The following is a 14,017-nucleotide window of genomic DNA, read 5'->3' as shown; positions in this document are numbered from 1 at the left end:
ACAGATATGTAATATCGGATCATTTTCCTCAATAAATAAATGACCAAGTATAATATTTTGTCTCATTTGTTTAACTGGGTTCTCTTTATCTACTTTTAGGACTTGTGTGAAAATCTGATGATGTTTTAGGTCATATTTATGCAGAAATATAGAAAATTCTAAAGGGTTCACAAACTTTCAAGCACCACTGTACACTGCACCACTGCTACATGATTGGATGATTGAATAAAGCTGTAATGGTGCATCATCGAAAGAGCTTTTCCAGTTCCACGGTATACAATATATACAGAACCAGTCAAACATTTGCAGAAAGTATTTTCTTTGAAAGTACTGAAAGTACACATTGAAAGTATCCTATTTTCAATGCTTTTTCTTTACTTTTAGTATTTTCAACATTGTAGAACGATGCAATAACCCATGGAATTATGTAGTCAGCAAAAAGAAGGGTTTTAGATTCCTCAAAGATTTAGATATTTTAGATTCTTCAGCGTAGCCAGCGTTTACCTTGATGACACTTTACACACTATTGGCATTATCTTAACCAGCTTCATGAGGTATGTAGTCACTTGGAATGCTTTTCAATTAACAAGTGTGCCTCATCAAAAGTTAATTAGTGGACGAACTTCTTGCCTTCTTAACGTGTTTGAGCTCAAATAGTAAATAATAAAAATACAGTATGGCGGCACAGTGGTGTCGTGGTTAGCACTGTCACCTCACAGCAAGAAGGTTCTGGGTTCAAGCCCAGTGGCCAACGGGGACCTTTCTGTGTGGAGTTTGCATGTTCTCCCCGTGTCTGTGTGGGTTTCCTCCGGATTCCCGCGAATAATATCTTGGCATGGTGGTGTAGTGGTTAGCACTGTCGCTTCACAGCAAGAAGGTTCTGGGTTTGAACCCAGCGACCAACGGGGGCCTTCTTTCTGTGTGCATGTTCTCCCTGTGTCTGCGTAGGTTTCCTCCTGTTTCCTTCACAGTCCAAAGACATGCAGGTTAGGTTAATTGGTGGCTCTAAATTGACCGTAGGTGTGAATGTGAGTGTGAATGGTTGTTTGTCAGCCCTGTAATGATTTGGTGACTTGTCCAGGGTGTACCCCGCCTCTCACCCATAGTCAGCTGGGATAGGTTCCAGCTTGCCTGCGACCCACCACAGGATAAGCAGATACGAATAATGGATGGATGGAAAAATACAGTACATAGCCCTATTCCATCCACAACTGTAGTGTGTGTGTGTATATATATATAAGTTCTAAGACAAATTGAAAAAATCTTTATTTTTGAAAATAACAAAGCTATTTCTCTACATAGCCTCCATTTAAGTCTAAACACTTCTGCAAGCAGTGTTTCCATCAGAGAATTCCTTCTTTGTATTCCTTCTTCTGAATTCCTTTTGAAATTATAACATCCGTCTTAGAACTTTTTGACTTACCCTCGTGTGTGTGTGTGTGGTGTGTCTCTCTCTCTCTCTCTCTCTCTCTCTCTCTCTCTCTCTCTCTATATATATATATATATATATATATATATATATATATATATATATATATAAACAACGGTTTATTCTCTTGACCAAATGAATATATTTTACAGCTTTGAAATGATATCGTTTCTCTATAAAGTAGTTTATCATTAAAACATAATAATTATTATTATTCTATCCATGTTCACTGGATATGAGCAATTACGGGCTCTGATTGGCTACTCTACTACTAGGCTATCAGCTCATATATGTGAGTAGAGAAAAACAAAATGGCAGAGCATGTTGCTGAATCAACTGAGGACGAAATAAAAACTCTACTCGAAGACAAATCCCCCAATTTTTTTTTTTAAATAAGCGACAAAATATGGAATGAAAGTATTTGATATTTGGTAAGAACGTATCGGGGTTTTTTTTTTTTTCAAGAATTATTACTATAGTATTTTTTCACAAATTGCCCCTGTCATTTTGTCGGTTTGTTTACATTCTCAGTGGAAATGATTTTGTCAGACATTTTGTATAAAATTTTTATTTACAAATTTGGAATATAAAATCAATTAAAATAAAAATTCTCTGTTTCTCAAAATCTGGTGAATGTGGGTAGAATAAAACAGTTATTCCACTCAAGCTCGGTGCTACACGGCTCATCGCCTAATGGCTCATGTACGACTGGATTTCGTGGAATAACTGTTAATTATCATCTACAGAGCCACTACGGTGGTTATTTTTTAATAAGCTTTGGTCACAAATTAAGGCTGCTTAAGATTAAGATTTTCTGAGCAGGAATTATTATGTTGTGGTTATAAGATACCAAAATTATGGCCAAGAACTGCATAACTTGTATTTGTTGTGAGATGTATGACATATATATGTTGTGAGATGTAAGACATTTAATAAGTCACCTCGATGTGGTGACGTGGGCTAATGCTATATCCATTTCACAGTGCCAGTGACTCCAGCGTCATGCCAAGATTGATGTGACACCTCCATGTTTAGGTTCTTGTTCATCCTTTAAAAAACAACCACCATGTCACCGCAGGTGCTTTGTTATGATCAGTATTACAAATGACCACTACAATTGAATAATGTCATTATTATCCCCTGCCCAAATGAAGTTTGACGGGGAATATAGAAACGGGGTCCGCCCGTCCATCTGTCTGTCTGTCTGTCCGTCCGGCTGTCCGGCTGGCCACATTTTCGTTTCTGGGCCATATCTTTAAAACTACTGAAGATATCTTCATGAAACTTTGTATACATATCAAGCAACATGTGTACTGGTGCCTTTTGTTATTTTGGATTTTTTGAAAAAAAGTATTTTTCAAATTTTTACATAAAAAATAGATTTTTACTTAGTTTCTAAGAGCAATGTTCGTTTCCAGAGCATATATCCAAAACTAATCATGATACGGATTTGAAACTTGGTATACATGTTAACAAGGTGATGTAGATGTGCCTTTTCTTCCTAAGAAATTTGAGAAATTTAAATGTTTCATGTTTCCATGGAAACAATTTCAGACTTGGTTTCTCAGGTTAGTCTTAGAGTTATGTTTTGTTTCCGGAGCAGAACTTGAAAACTATGAATGGTATGGTCTTGAAAGTTGGTATATGTGTTGATTAAGTAATGTATCTGTGCCTTTTGATACTAAGAAATGTGAGAAATTTTAATTTTTAGCTCACCTGGACCAAAGGTCCGGTGGGTTTATGTCATGGGCTGCTGAGGTCAGTGTAAAGAGGTAGGGTTGGTTTCCTGCAGCAGAACTTGAAAAATGTGACAAATACGTAATATCTTGAAACTTGGTATATAGTTGGTATATAGGGCGGGGGATATAGATGACTCTGTCTTCTTGTTCAATTATATTAGCTGAGTTCAAATTTCCGTTGCTGTTCACTTCACTTCAAACAAAAGACTGGGAATGCCATTTGCTCTTAATTTCACTGCTCACTTTGTGGAATATTTGTGTTTTTTTCAAGTCTATCTGATATCTTTGTAAATGTGTCCACCAGTAATAGAACTTTTTGCAAAAATGTCCTTACTGGCAAGTATTTATCTTTCTAATAGCTGCTTTTAATTACAGCAGGCCTTGTTTATGTATGTACATGAACATGTACACTACCGTTCAAAAGTTTGGGGTCACTTTGAAATGTCCTTATTTTTGAAAGAAAAGCACTGTTCTTTTCAATGAAGATCACTTTAAACTAATCAGAAATCCACTCTATACATTGCTAATGTGGTAAATGACTATTCTAGCTGCAAATGTCTGGTTTTTGGTGCAATATCTCCATAGGTGTATAGAGGCCCATTTCCAGCAACTATCACTCCAATGTTCTAATGGTACAGTGTGTTTGCTCATTGCCTCAGAAGGCTAATGGATGATTAGAAAACCCTTGTACAATCATGTTAGCACAGCTGAAAACAGTTGAGCTCTTTAGAGAAGCTATAAAACTGACCTTCCTTTGAGCAGATTGAGTTTCTGGAGCATCACATTTGTGGGGTCGATTAAATGCTCAAAATGGCCAGAAAAATGTCTTGACTATGTCTATGTCTAGAAAAATGTCTATTCATTTTACAACTTATGGTGGTAAATAAAAGTGTGACTTTTCATGGAAAACACAAAATTGTCTGGGTGACCCCAAACTTTTGAACGGTAGTGTACATGATCTAGCTTGTGTGTGTGTGTGTGTGTGTGTGTGTGTGTGTGTGTGTGTGTGTGTGTGTGTGTGTGTGTGTGTGTGTGTTTATTAGAACCGCTGTGACAGGAACGTACAAGTGATGACAAAGTCAGAGTGCCATTCATGCACCATAAGTGAATTAATGAACTGTCCAGCGGGCTATAGCAAGAAGACGTCCGGCAAGGGCCAGCAGGGCTGCAGGTGTGTGTGTGCATGTATTTTAATATCCTTTGGTCCATGTTTTTAGATATGGGTCCCCACAAGGTCAAGGATTTTTTACCCACAAACCTAAGATTTTCATTTAAAAAAAAAAACTAAAAGAGCCACAAGGTTTCCTGTTGGAGTTTTAGATTTTGCTTTCGGAAAATCATGAATTAGCCGCATTAAAAATGAATAATGAACGTCAAAGGAAGGTCCTTACAAGGACAGGAAGAAAGACGATGTTGTGAATCCATTGTGTAAAACTATTTCACTTTCTTCAGAGTATTTAGGATGTAAAATTCATCTTATTAGAGTCATATGCAAGGCTTTAAAGAGCTTCTTCCTTTCCTTTTCTACTTCAAGGTATCAGATCAAAACCTCAAACATGTTTACTCTTTACCTCAATGGCTGCTCGCACGACTGTTTCAAAGATCTGGTGGAAGAACAATGCTGTCCAGGGTACTGGGGCTACAACTGTCTCGGTACGTTTCACTTTTTTTTTATCATTCTAAATTTGCTTATGACTAATTCATTTATCATGTTTTTATTAGTGTAATATCTACTAATAATATCTACGACAATGCACTTTTTGCTTTCCGCTCACAGGGATGTGTTTGGATTCTCTTAAAAGAAAAAAAAAGCCTTTTCCTCTGGATTGTTATCTGTACTGATGGGATGGCATTTCCTCTTTTTTTCCCACTCAGCTTTGACAGTGCAGGACACTGAGGGAATATTTTGACAGGAAGTGCAGGATAGCTAACAGAGATGGTGGCACACAAAAAAAGCAAAGCTGATTCCCTTTGAGCTCGAGGCAAGAAGATAGTGTTGGATGTAGAAAAATAGTTATATTTAGTTTTCAGGAACTGTGTGTGTGAAAGCAGGAGACTTGGTAGTACAGGAAGAATCACACACTTCCTGTCCTAGCAAGAACTCAGATGCAGTGTCTTCACTGATGAAAAAAAAAAAATGTGCTGACATTCTCAATGTAAAACTCTCATTTCCAACACTTCCTGTTGGTATAGTAAGGTCACTTTGGTCATGCTGCTTTTTCTCTCGGATCAGCTGATCGTAAGTCACAGATGCTGTAACTCTCATGTGTCCTGAGGATTAGAGGAGAATGAAATATATCAAATTCTGTGAAGTTGTTGAACCAAACTTTTTTCCTTACAGAAAAAAAATCACATACATGTTACACGTGATCATATACTTTTCATATGTGATTATGTGGGCATGTGAAAAAATAAAGCTGCATGGCATAAATGTGAAAATGAATGAATTGTGTGGGAGAAAACCACATACGAAATTATTCTTTGATCCAGGCTTCTCTGATTCTGGATTCTTTGATTGAGGACTCTTTGTTATTCAGGATTTTTTTTTTTAAATTGAGAATTCTTTAATTGAGGATTATTTGAGTCAGGATTTTTAAATTCGGAGTTCTTCTTTTATTCAGGTTGCTTCAATTCAAAATTGTTTGATTCAGTATTCATTAAGTTAGGATCCTTTGATTCAGACTATGTTGATTCGGTATTGTTCAAGTATTCTTTGATTCAGGATTCTTTGATTCAGATGTATTTGATTGAATATTAATTGATTCAGGTTTCTTTGATTTATGTGTGTGCATGTGTGTGTTCACTGCTTCAGATGGGTTAAATGCAGGGGTTATATTTCACTGTGTTGCTTAAGTCTCTGCTTGAGTGTGTGTGTGACAAATAAAGGCTTCTTGGCTTTTTTATGAGCCTTTGATCCAGGATTGTTTGATTCAGGCTTATTTGATTCAGTATTGTTTGATTGAGTATTAATTGATTCAGGATTCTTTGAATCAGGATTCTTTGATTCAGGATTCTTTGATTTATGAGTCTTTGATTCAGGATTGTTTGATTCAGGCTTATTTGATTCAGTATTGTTTGATTGAGTATTAATTGATTCAGGATTCTTTGATTCAGGATTCTTTGATTTATGAGTGTTTGATTCAGGATTGTTTGATTCAGGCTTATTTGATTCAATATTGTTTTATTGACTATTAATTGATTCAGGATTGTTTGATTTATGAGCCTTTGATTCAGGATTCTTTGGTTCAGGATTCTTTGATTCAGTACTGTCTGACAAAGTATTAATTGATTCAGGATTCTTTTTAATATATTTAATAGATGCTTTTTTATAGAGTGCAGCTCAGCATTTGATTTGTAGTTATCAAGAGCTAAATTCTGATTTAAGACCTTTCTAGATTCTTGGTAACATGAGACGCTGTGTTTTTGGATTGACTGTATATAGCTGCTGTAATGTAAATGATAATAGGAACTAAATTGATTTTATGGACATTCCATGACATTAAATGTAACTATGGATGAAAAGTATGATGTGTCATTAAAAAAAAAAGTTTAGCACTGTGTGTGTGTGTGTGTGTGTGTGTGTGTGTGTGTGTGTGTGTGTGTGTGTGTGTGTGTGTGTGTGTGTGAGGGGGGCAGGAAGACCCTGATTTAAACCAAAACACAGTGGTGCAGAGAGATAACTGTTGAGAGAAAGAATAGTGGGAAGTGTAGGAAAGGAGCAGGTCAGTACAGAGAATCTGCTTGGTGCGCACACACACACAGAGGTTTGTGCTGAACACAGTAAAATGTTGCTTCTTGAACAATTTTGCGTGGCCTAAATGGGATTAAGGTCACTATTGGGAATCAGATTATTTGCTCCAAAATCTGAAAATAATAGTAATTGTGTGTATTTTATATACAGTTGTGCTCATAAGTTTACATACCCTGGCAGAATCTATGATTCTTTGACCATTTTTCAGAGAATATGAATGATGACACAAAATCATCTTTTCCACTCATGCTTAGTGGTTGGGTGCAGGGGTTAAATTGGGATTGGTTATGTGGGGGGGCTCTGCCTCGTACCCGCCCCTGCCCCCGCCGCCCTGCCCCAATATACTTTTTGGAAAATAACCCTCTAATTTGATAACCATATCATATTGCACAGAGATATACACCTTATCTGTGTGTTGTAGGCCTATGTGTGTCTTGTAGTGCCCCCCTACACATTATGGCAGTTTGAATGTAGATTGGTTGGCCAATGTAACAGATTGTACAGGTTGTTCTACATTGGTTTGAAGGAAATGATTAGTGGGGGGTCTGGGGGTCCTCCCCCAGAAGTTTTTTATTATCATACATGTTATTTGCTGAATTCTGGTGCATTTTAATAAGTTGTTAGCTGACTTTACAGAGGTAGGTTGAGCAATATCTTGTTAAATCTTGTCACATGCCTACAGGTGAAAAATGTGAAGGAGAAATGTTCAGTGAGAAAATTTGAAGGCTTGCACAATCTTAAACCAAAACAGTTGATTTATTTTGGAGGATAAATGTTAAATATGCCAAAACACTGTCAGTCAAATTGTCAATCAAATATATTCATGCAGTGAATGCAACCAAATACAAACAACATTATAACATTGGAAGCATTTATTATTATTGTTATTATTATGTATTCAGTTATTTATTTGGCATGTGGTGCTTTTTGTATTGTCTAGAACATACATAAGATGAGCATATTATAGCAGCAAAATAGAAGCACAATCATTTGAATGCAGCAAAACTTTTGCTGCATTCAAATGATTGTGCTTCTATTTTGCTGCTATAATATGCTCATCTTATGTATGTTCTAGACAATACAAAAAGCACCACATGCCAAATAAATAATTGAATACATAATAATAACAATAATAATTACACTAATAATATTAACAATAAATAATAATAAATTAACATTAAATTAAATATTAACAATAAATAATAAAACACTAATAATATTAACAATACAGTGAACATAATCGACAGTTAATTAAGGCTAGAGCACAAGACGAGTGTTTTGTTTATGTTTGCCAAAGGTAGCTAACTTGAGGCAATGTTAGGCTCAACTTTTGGTCAATCTCAGTAGCTAACTTTAACTGACATCTCCCCCTTCCCCCTGGCTAATTTCTGTCGATAACTGGGGACTATGGAAATTGAACTCGCCAAATGCACAGACAGTTCGTTCAAGCACCTCTGATGGATTAGGATCGTATGCAGGTAAAAGGGGAGATGGTGTACGGAGAAAATTATAAACAAGTCACAACGCTGAAACACAAGCCCAAAAACCCGCAAACCACGACTTCTGATTTTTTTTTAAAGCGAGCTCACAAAAAAAGAAACCCCAAAGTCGCTTATAAAAAGCGGAATTGGCAACCCACACAGTGTTCCAGAAACCAGAATCTCTGATCGCAAGTTCTGTTCTAAATAGCTTTGACAGGTCGTCTTGTTATCAGGAAAACTATGATCTATCTCATAAAAGTCATGGGTTTATTGATTAATAAAACGATATTTAATTATTCAGAACTGAAAATCATGAAAAGGGTTTGTTGCTTTTGATGTGTGCGTGATCATATGCCATCCGCTCCGAGCTTATGTGCCGGGGCTCAGCCCCGGACAGCCCCGGCCCAATTTAACCCCTGGTTGGGTGAAACCATTTATTGTCAAATGACTGTGTTTTCTCTTTTTAAATCATAATGACAACAGAAACTACCCAAATAACCCTGGTCAAAAGTTCACATACCCTGGTGATTTTGGCCTGATAACATGCACAGAAGTTGACACAAATGGGTTTGAATGGCTACTAAAGGTAACGTCCTCACCTGTGATCTGTTTGCTTGTAATCAGTGTGTGTGCATAAAAGCTGAGTGAGTTTCTGGGATCCAGACAGACTCTTGCATCTTTCATCCAGCCACTGACGTTTCTGGATTCTGAGTCATGGGGAAAGCAAAAGAATTGTCAACGGATCTACGGGAAAAGGTAGTTGAACTGTATAAAACAGGAAAGGGATACAAAAAGATATCCACGGAATTGATAATGCCAGTCATTAGTGTTCAAACTGTGATTAACAAATGGAAAATCAGGGGCTCCGTTAAAACCAAACCACGGTCAGGTAGACCAACAAAAAATTATGCCAAACAGCACAGAGACAAGCCTCAAAACTTCTGGAACAAGGTAGTTTGGAGTGATGAGACCAAAATTGAACTTTTTGGCCACAACCATAAACGTTACATTTAGAGAGGTGTCAACAAGGCCTATGATGAAAGGAACACCATTCCTACTGTAAAGCACGGAGGTGGATCGCTGATGCTTTGGGGATGTGTGAGCTACAAAGGCACAGGAAACTTGGTCAAAGTTGAAGGGAAGATGAATGCAGCACATTATCAGCAAATACTGGAGGCAAATTTGCACTCATCAGCCCGGAAGCTGCGCATGGGACGTACTTGGACATTCCAACATGACAACGATCCAAAACACAAGGCCAAGTCGACCTGTCATTGGCTACAGCAGAACAAAGTGAAGGTTCTGGAGTGGCCATCTCAGTCTCCTGACCTCAATATTATTGAGCCACTCTGGGGAGATCTCAAGCGCGCAGTTCATGCAAGACAGCCCAGAAATTTACAGGAACTGGAGGCTTTTTGCCAAGAAGAATGGGCAGCTTTACCATCTGAGAAAATAAAGAGCCTCATTCACAACTACCACAAAAGACTTCAGGCTGTCATTGATGTTAGAGGGGGCAATACATGGTATTAAGAACTGGGGTATGTAAACTTTTGATCAGGGTCATTTGGATGTTTTTTGTTGTCATTATGATTTAAAAATAGAAAACAGTTGTTTATCAATAAATGGCTTCACCCAACCACTAACCATGAGTGGGGAAAAAAGTTTTTGTGTTATCATTCATATTCTCTGAAAAAAGGCCAAGAAAGCAAAAATTCTGCCAGGGCATGTAAACTTATGAGCACAACTCATCTCATCTCATTATCTCTAGCTGCTTTATCCTTCTACAGGGTCGCAGGCAAGCTGGAGCCTATCCCAGCTGACTACGGGCGAAAGGCGGGGTACACCCTGGACAAGTCGCCAGGTCATCACAGGGCTGACACATAGACACAGACAACCATTCACACTCACATTCACACCTACGGTCAATTTAGAGTCACCAGTTAACCTAACCTGCATGTCTTTGGACTGTGGGGGAAACCGGAGCACCCGGAGGAAACCCACGCAGACACGGGGAGAACATGCAAACTCCGCACAGAAAGGCCCATATATATATATATATATATATATATATATATATATATATATATATATATATGTATATAAAGCAGTATAGCAGATATACTGGTGCATGTTTGTAGTATATAATATGCAGTATATGAATATACATCTATTGCAGTTATTGTCAGGGATTTTACTGTCTCTGAATTAATATTTCTACTTTTTAGAGTGTCCAGGGTCAGCAGCTGCTCCATGTAATAATAACGGGATTTGCTCTGATGGTATCGGGGGCGCTGGAAATTGCACTTGTAAAGTAAGTGCCTCTCTCTCTCTCTCTCTCTCTCTCTCTCTCTCTCTCTCTCTCTCACACACACACTGTATATTCTAAGTGCAACTGACTGATCCATTGTATACGTGTATTTCTGTGTATCTGCAGGCAGGATTTGTGGGAACAGCATGTGAGAAATGTGAAGAGAACCGATACGGACCCACATGCAGCAATGGTAATCTAAAGCCATCCATCCTTCTATAATATCTCAGAAGTGGTAGCTGTTCTTGAAGCTTAACTCTGTGTGTGTGTGTGTGTGTGTGTGTGTGTGTGTGTGTGTGTGTGTGTGTTGTTTAGTGTGCACCTGTAAGCATGGCGTCTGCAACAGTGGACCGAGAGGGAATGGACAGTGCACCTGTTTTTCAGGATATACAGGACTAGACTGTGACCAGGGTACGTTTCACTTAAAGGATGTAATTTTCATAGAAGAGCCAGGGTTGCCAGATCTGTCCAACATAGGCAGCTCAATGGTCAATAAAACAGTCCAGCTTGAAACAGTGTTGTAGTCGAGTCTCTAAACCTCAAGTCCGAGTTCAGTCTCGAGTCCCCAGTATTCAAGTCCAAGTCAAGTCCAAGTCATTAAAGAAAATTTCGAGTCGAGTCCGAGAACAAGACCCCAATGGCATCATTTGACCATGGCTGTTGCTGCCTTTATGTGAAAGCGTCTCTGCTACTGTGTTGGACTAACGTTACTGCTCGACTGCCCCATTTTAGTTCATAGGCTACAGATAAAAAGCTCGTTCATCGCTCAGCAAGCCCCGCCCACTATCAACAGGGCAAATAACATGAGAGAGGGTTAACACTAGCTAGTTCATCGATCAGCAAGTAAGCCCCGCCCACTATCAACAGAGCAATGAACATAGCGTGTCACTTCCTTCTCTGGGTGGAGTCTTGTCAAATGATGATTGAAGTTCGAGGTCGTCCCCATCGTCTCCTCGATAGTTCTTCTACATATGGAACACACAGCAGTGCATTTTTTCCCACTGCATGAGAAGTCTGTAGAAGCAAAGCGGACAATCCTAGGGGCGTCTCTCCAGGCATTTTAGCACCATTAACGTTAGTTTGCTCCTGAACATGACGTATGAACAGGTGAATGTGCATTCTCTTGGACGAAATTAGTATAAAAATTAATGTAGATGTAAATATCTTATGCCAAATTATTATGGCATGTTACAAAACATAAATAATAAATCCAAGTCCTCGTCTCCAATTTATGAGTCCAAATGCAGTTAATGCACGAGTCGGAGTCCAAGTCATCAGTGCTCAAGTCCAAGTCAAGTCACGAGTCCTTGAAATTAGGGCACGAGTTGGACTAGAGTACTACAAGCTAGAGGTCTGCGCGGGACAGAATTTTCAGTCCCGCTCCCGCCCGCTCCTGCATTGTGCAGTCCCGCTCCCACCCGCTCCCACAAAGAATTATGATTTTCAGTCCTGCTCCCGCCCACGCCTGCCATATTTTGTCCCGCTCCCGCCCGCAAATCCCGCATGATGCAGACGTTCGCGTTATTTCTCACGAAAGTTCTTGTCATTGGCTTGGGGAATTAAACATGCTGAGCTTAGCTGAGCTCTCCACTGACCGATCCTTCATTTATTGTAAGTTTATTGTTTAGACTCTGACATTCTGCTGACACATTCCAAGTTGAGCGCCGCAAATTTAGGCATCTTAAAATGTTTTTATTAATGCCAAATAAAATATCCAGCACAAATTATATATGATAGACATAAATTAATAATTTATAAATTTTATTTTAAACACGTTTTTAGTTAGCGGGACTGCAGCTTATCACCTCTCCCGCCTGCGCCCGCATTGTGCACTCCCCCTCCCGTTCGCGCCCGCAATGAGCTTTCAAAATTTGTCCTGGGCTGCACTGCTTTGCGTCGGGTCCCGTGGGACTCCCGCGGGAGTGCAGGGCTCTACTACAAGCCTGGCTTGAAAATGTAAAAATCCCAAAATCATGTCATAAAAACATTAAAATTGTTGGTACCATATTTTTGTTGAGAAAAAGTACTGCCCGAAGCTTCTTTTGTACTGATATGATAAAAATATTCTATAATCATAGCAACTTTGGTGTAATTTAGTCATTTAACTCACAAGTTGTCAAGCTGGTCTGCATCCTAACCCAACTTCACTGGGTTAAAGCAGCTCATGCTAGCTTTAGTACACATTTGATCCAGTTCGAGGTTTCTAAATTGACCAAAGTTAAGTTATTTTCAGGCTATTTTTACATAACTATCACAGGGAAGCTTGTTTCCACCACACATGAGAAAATATTACAGAGATTTACCTCACAAATGTGATTTAATAGTATACAGTGACAACGTTTTATCTCCACATTGCCAGATATCACACAATTACACATTTTGACCTCACAATTTTAAGTTCATATTACAAATTTGCAGTTGTTTTTATCTCTTGGTTGCAAGATATCACACAATTGCGACTTTTTGCGCTGCAGTTGCAGCTTTTTGTCTCATAGTTGTGAGTTTGACTTGTTTCTGCTTGTTATTGGGTGAAAATAACTTGAGATGAAATAAAGTTGCAGTTGAGCGATATTAAATCGCAATTGTGAGGTAACTTGGTGGAAACAAGCTTCCATAATATGTATTCACTGTTTAAAAAAAAAAAGCCTCTTAGGTATTTGAAAAAGTGATCTTCACCATGGCAATGAAAAAAAAAAGCAAGTCAGCAAGTCAGTTCTTTGGGAAAAGCACAGACCTGGCAACCCTGTGAATCACTGTATTCGTGTATGTGTTTCTCCAGAGCTCCCAGGTTGTGCTGCTCTGCGCTGTGGTCCTAACTCACGCTGTTTTGAAGACCTGACTTCAAGAAATCTGGTGTGCAAATGCCAACCTGGTTACTTCAGTTATGGAGCTCAGTGTACCTGTAAGTACTCATGTGATGGATCTACCAGGAGCTGCATCTTTACACCACAAAAGAGCAATAATGTATCACATAACTTATTACATAATATATTATTCTATCCACATTCACTGGATATGAGCAATGGTGCACTCTGATTGGCTACTCTACTACTAGGCTATCAGCTCATATACCGTGAGCAGAGAAAAAGAAAATGGCGGAGCGTGTTGCTGAACCAACCGAGGACAAAATAAAAACTCTACTCGAAAACAAAACCCAAAAAAATACAAAAAAAGCAACAAAATATGGAATTAAAGTATTTCATAGTAAGAACGTATCTTTTTTATTTTTCAATAATTATTATTGGGCGGCATGGTGGTGTAGTGGTTAGCGCTGTCGCCTCACAGCAAGAAGGTCCTGGGTTCGAGCCC

At 38.5% G+C, this 14,017-nt stretch overlaps 1 protein-coding gene across 3 annotated transcripts in view; it reads left to right on the top strand.

Moving 5' to 3' along the window:
- Positions 1 to 14,017, top strand: part of stab2 (stabilin 2) — a 129,022-nt gene that overhangs the window by 2,396 nt on the left and 112,609 nt on the right. For 2 of the 3 annotated variants that reach the window (XM_060903329.1, XM_060903328.1), the window contains exons 2-7: positions 4,212 to 4,339; positions 4,703 to 4,821; positions 10,626 to 10,711; positions 10,835 to 10,901; positions 11,024 to 11,119; positions 13,488 to 13,610. In XM_060903329.1, coding sequence (XP_060759312.1) covers positions 4,212 to 4,339; positions 4,703 to 4,821; positions 10,626 to 10,711; positions 10,835 to 10,901; positions 11,024 to 11,119; positions 13,488 to 13,610 — 619 coding nt within the window. The remainder of the gene's footprint in view (positions 1 to 4,211; positions 4,340 to 4,702; positions 4,822 to 10,625; positions 10,712 to 10,834; positions 10,902 to 11,023; positions 11,120 to 13,487; positions 13,611 to 14,017) is intronic. The other variant, XM_060903330.1, reaches the window with a different exon arrangement.

The sequence above is a fragment of the Neoarius graeffei genome, chromosome 21, assembly GCF_027579695.1.
Source record: "Neoarius graeffei isolate fNeoGra1 chromosome 21, fNeoGra1.pri, whole genome shotgun sequence".
Classification (NCBI taxonomy): domain Eukaryota; kingdom Metazoa; phylum Chordata; class Actinopteri; order Siluriformes; family Ariidae; genus Neoarius; species Neoarius graeffei.
This window is presented reverse-complemented; position numbering and strand designations above follow the sequence as displayed.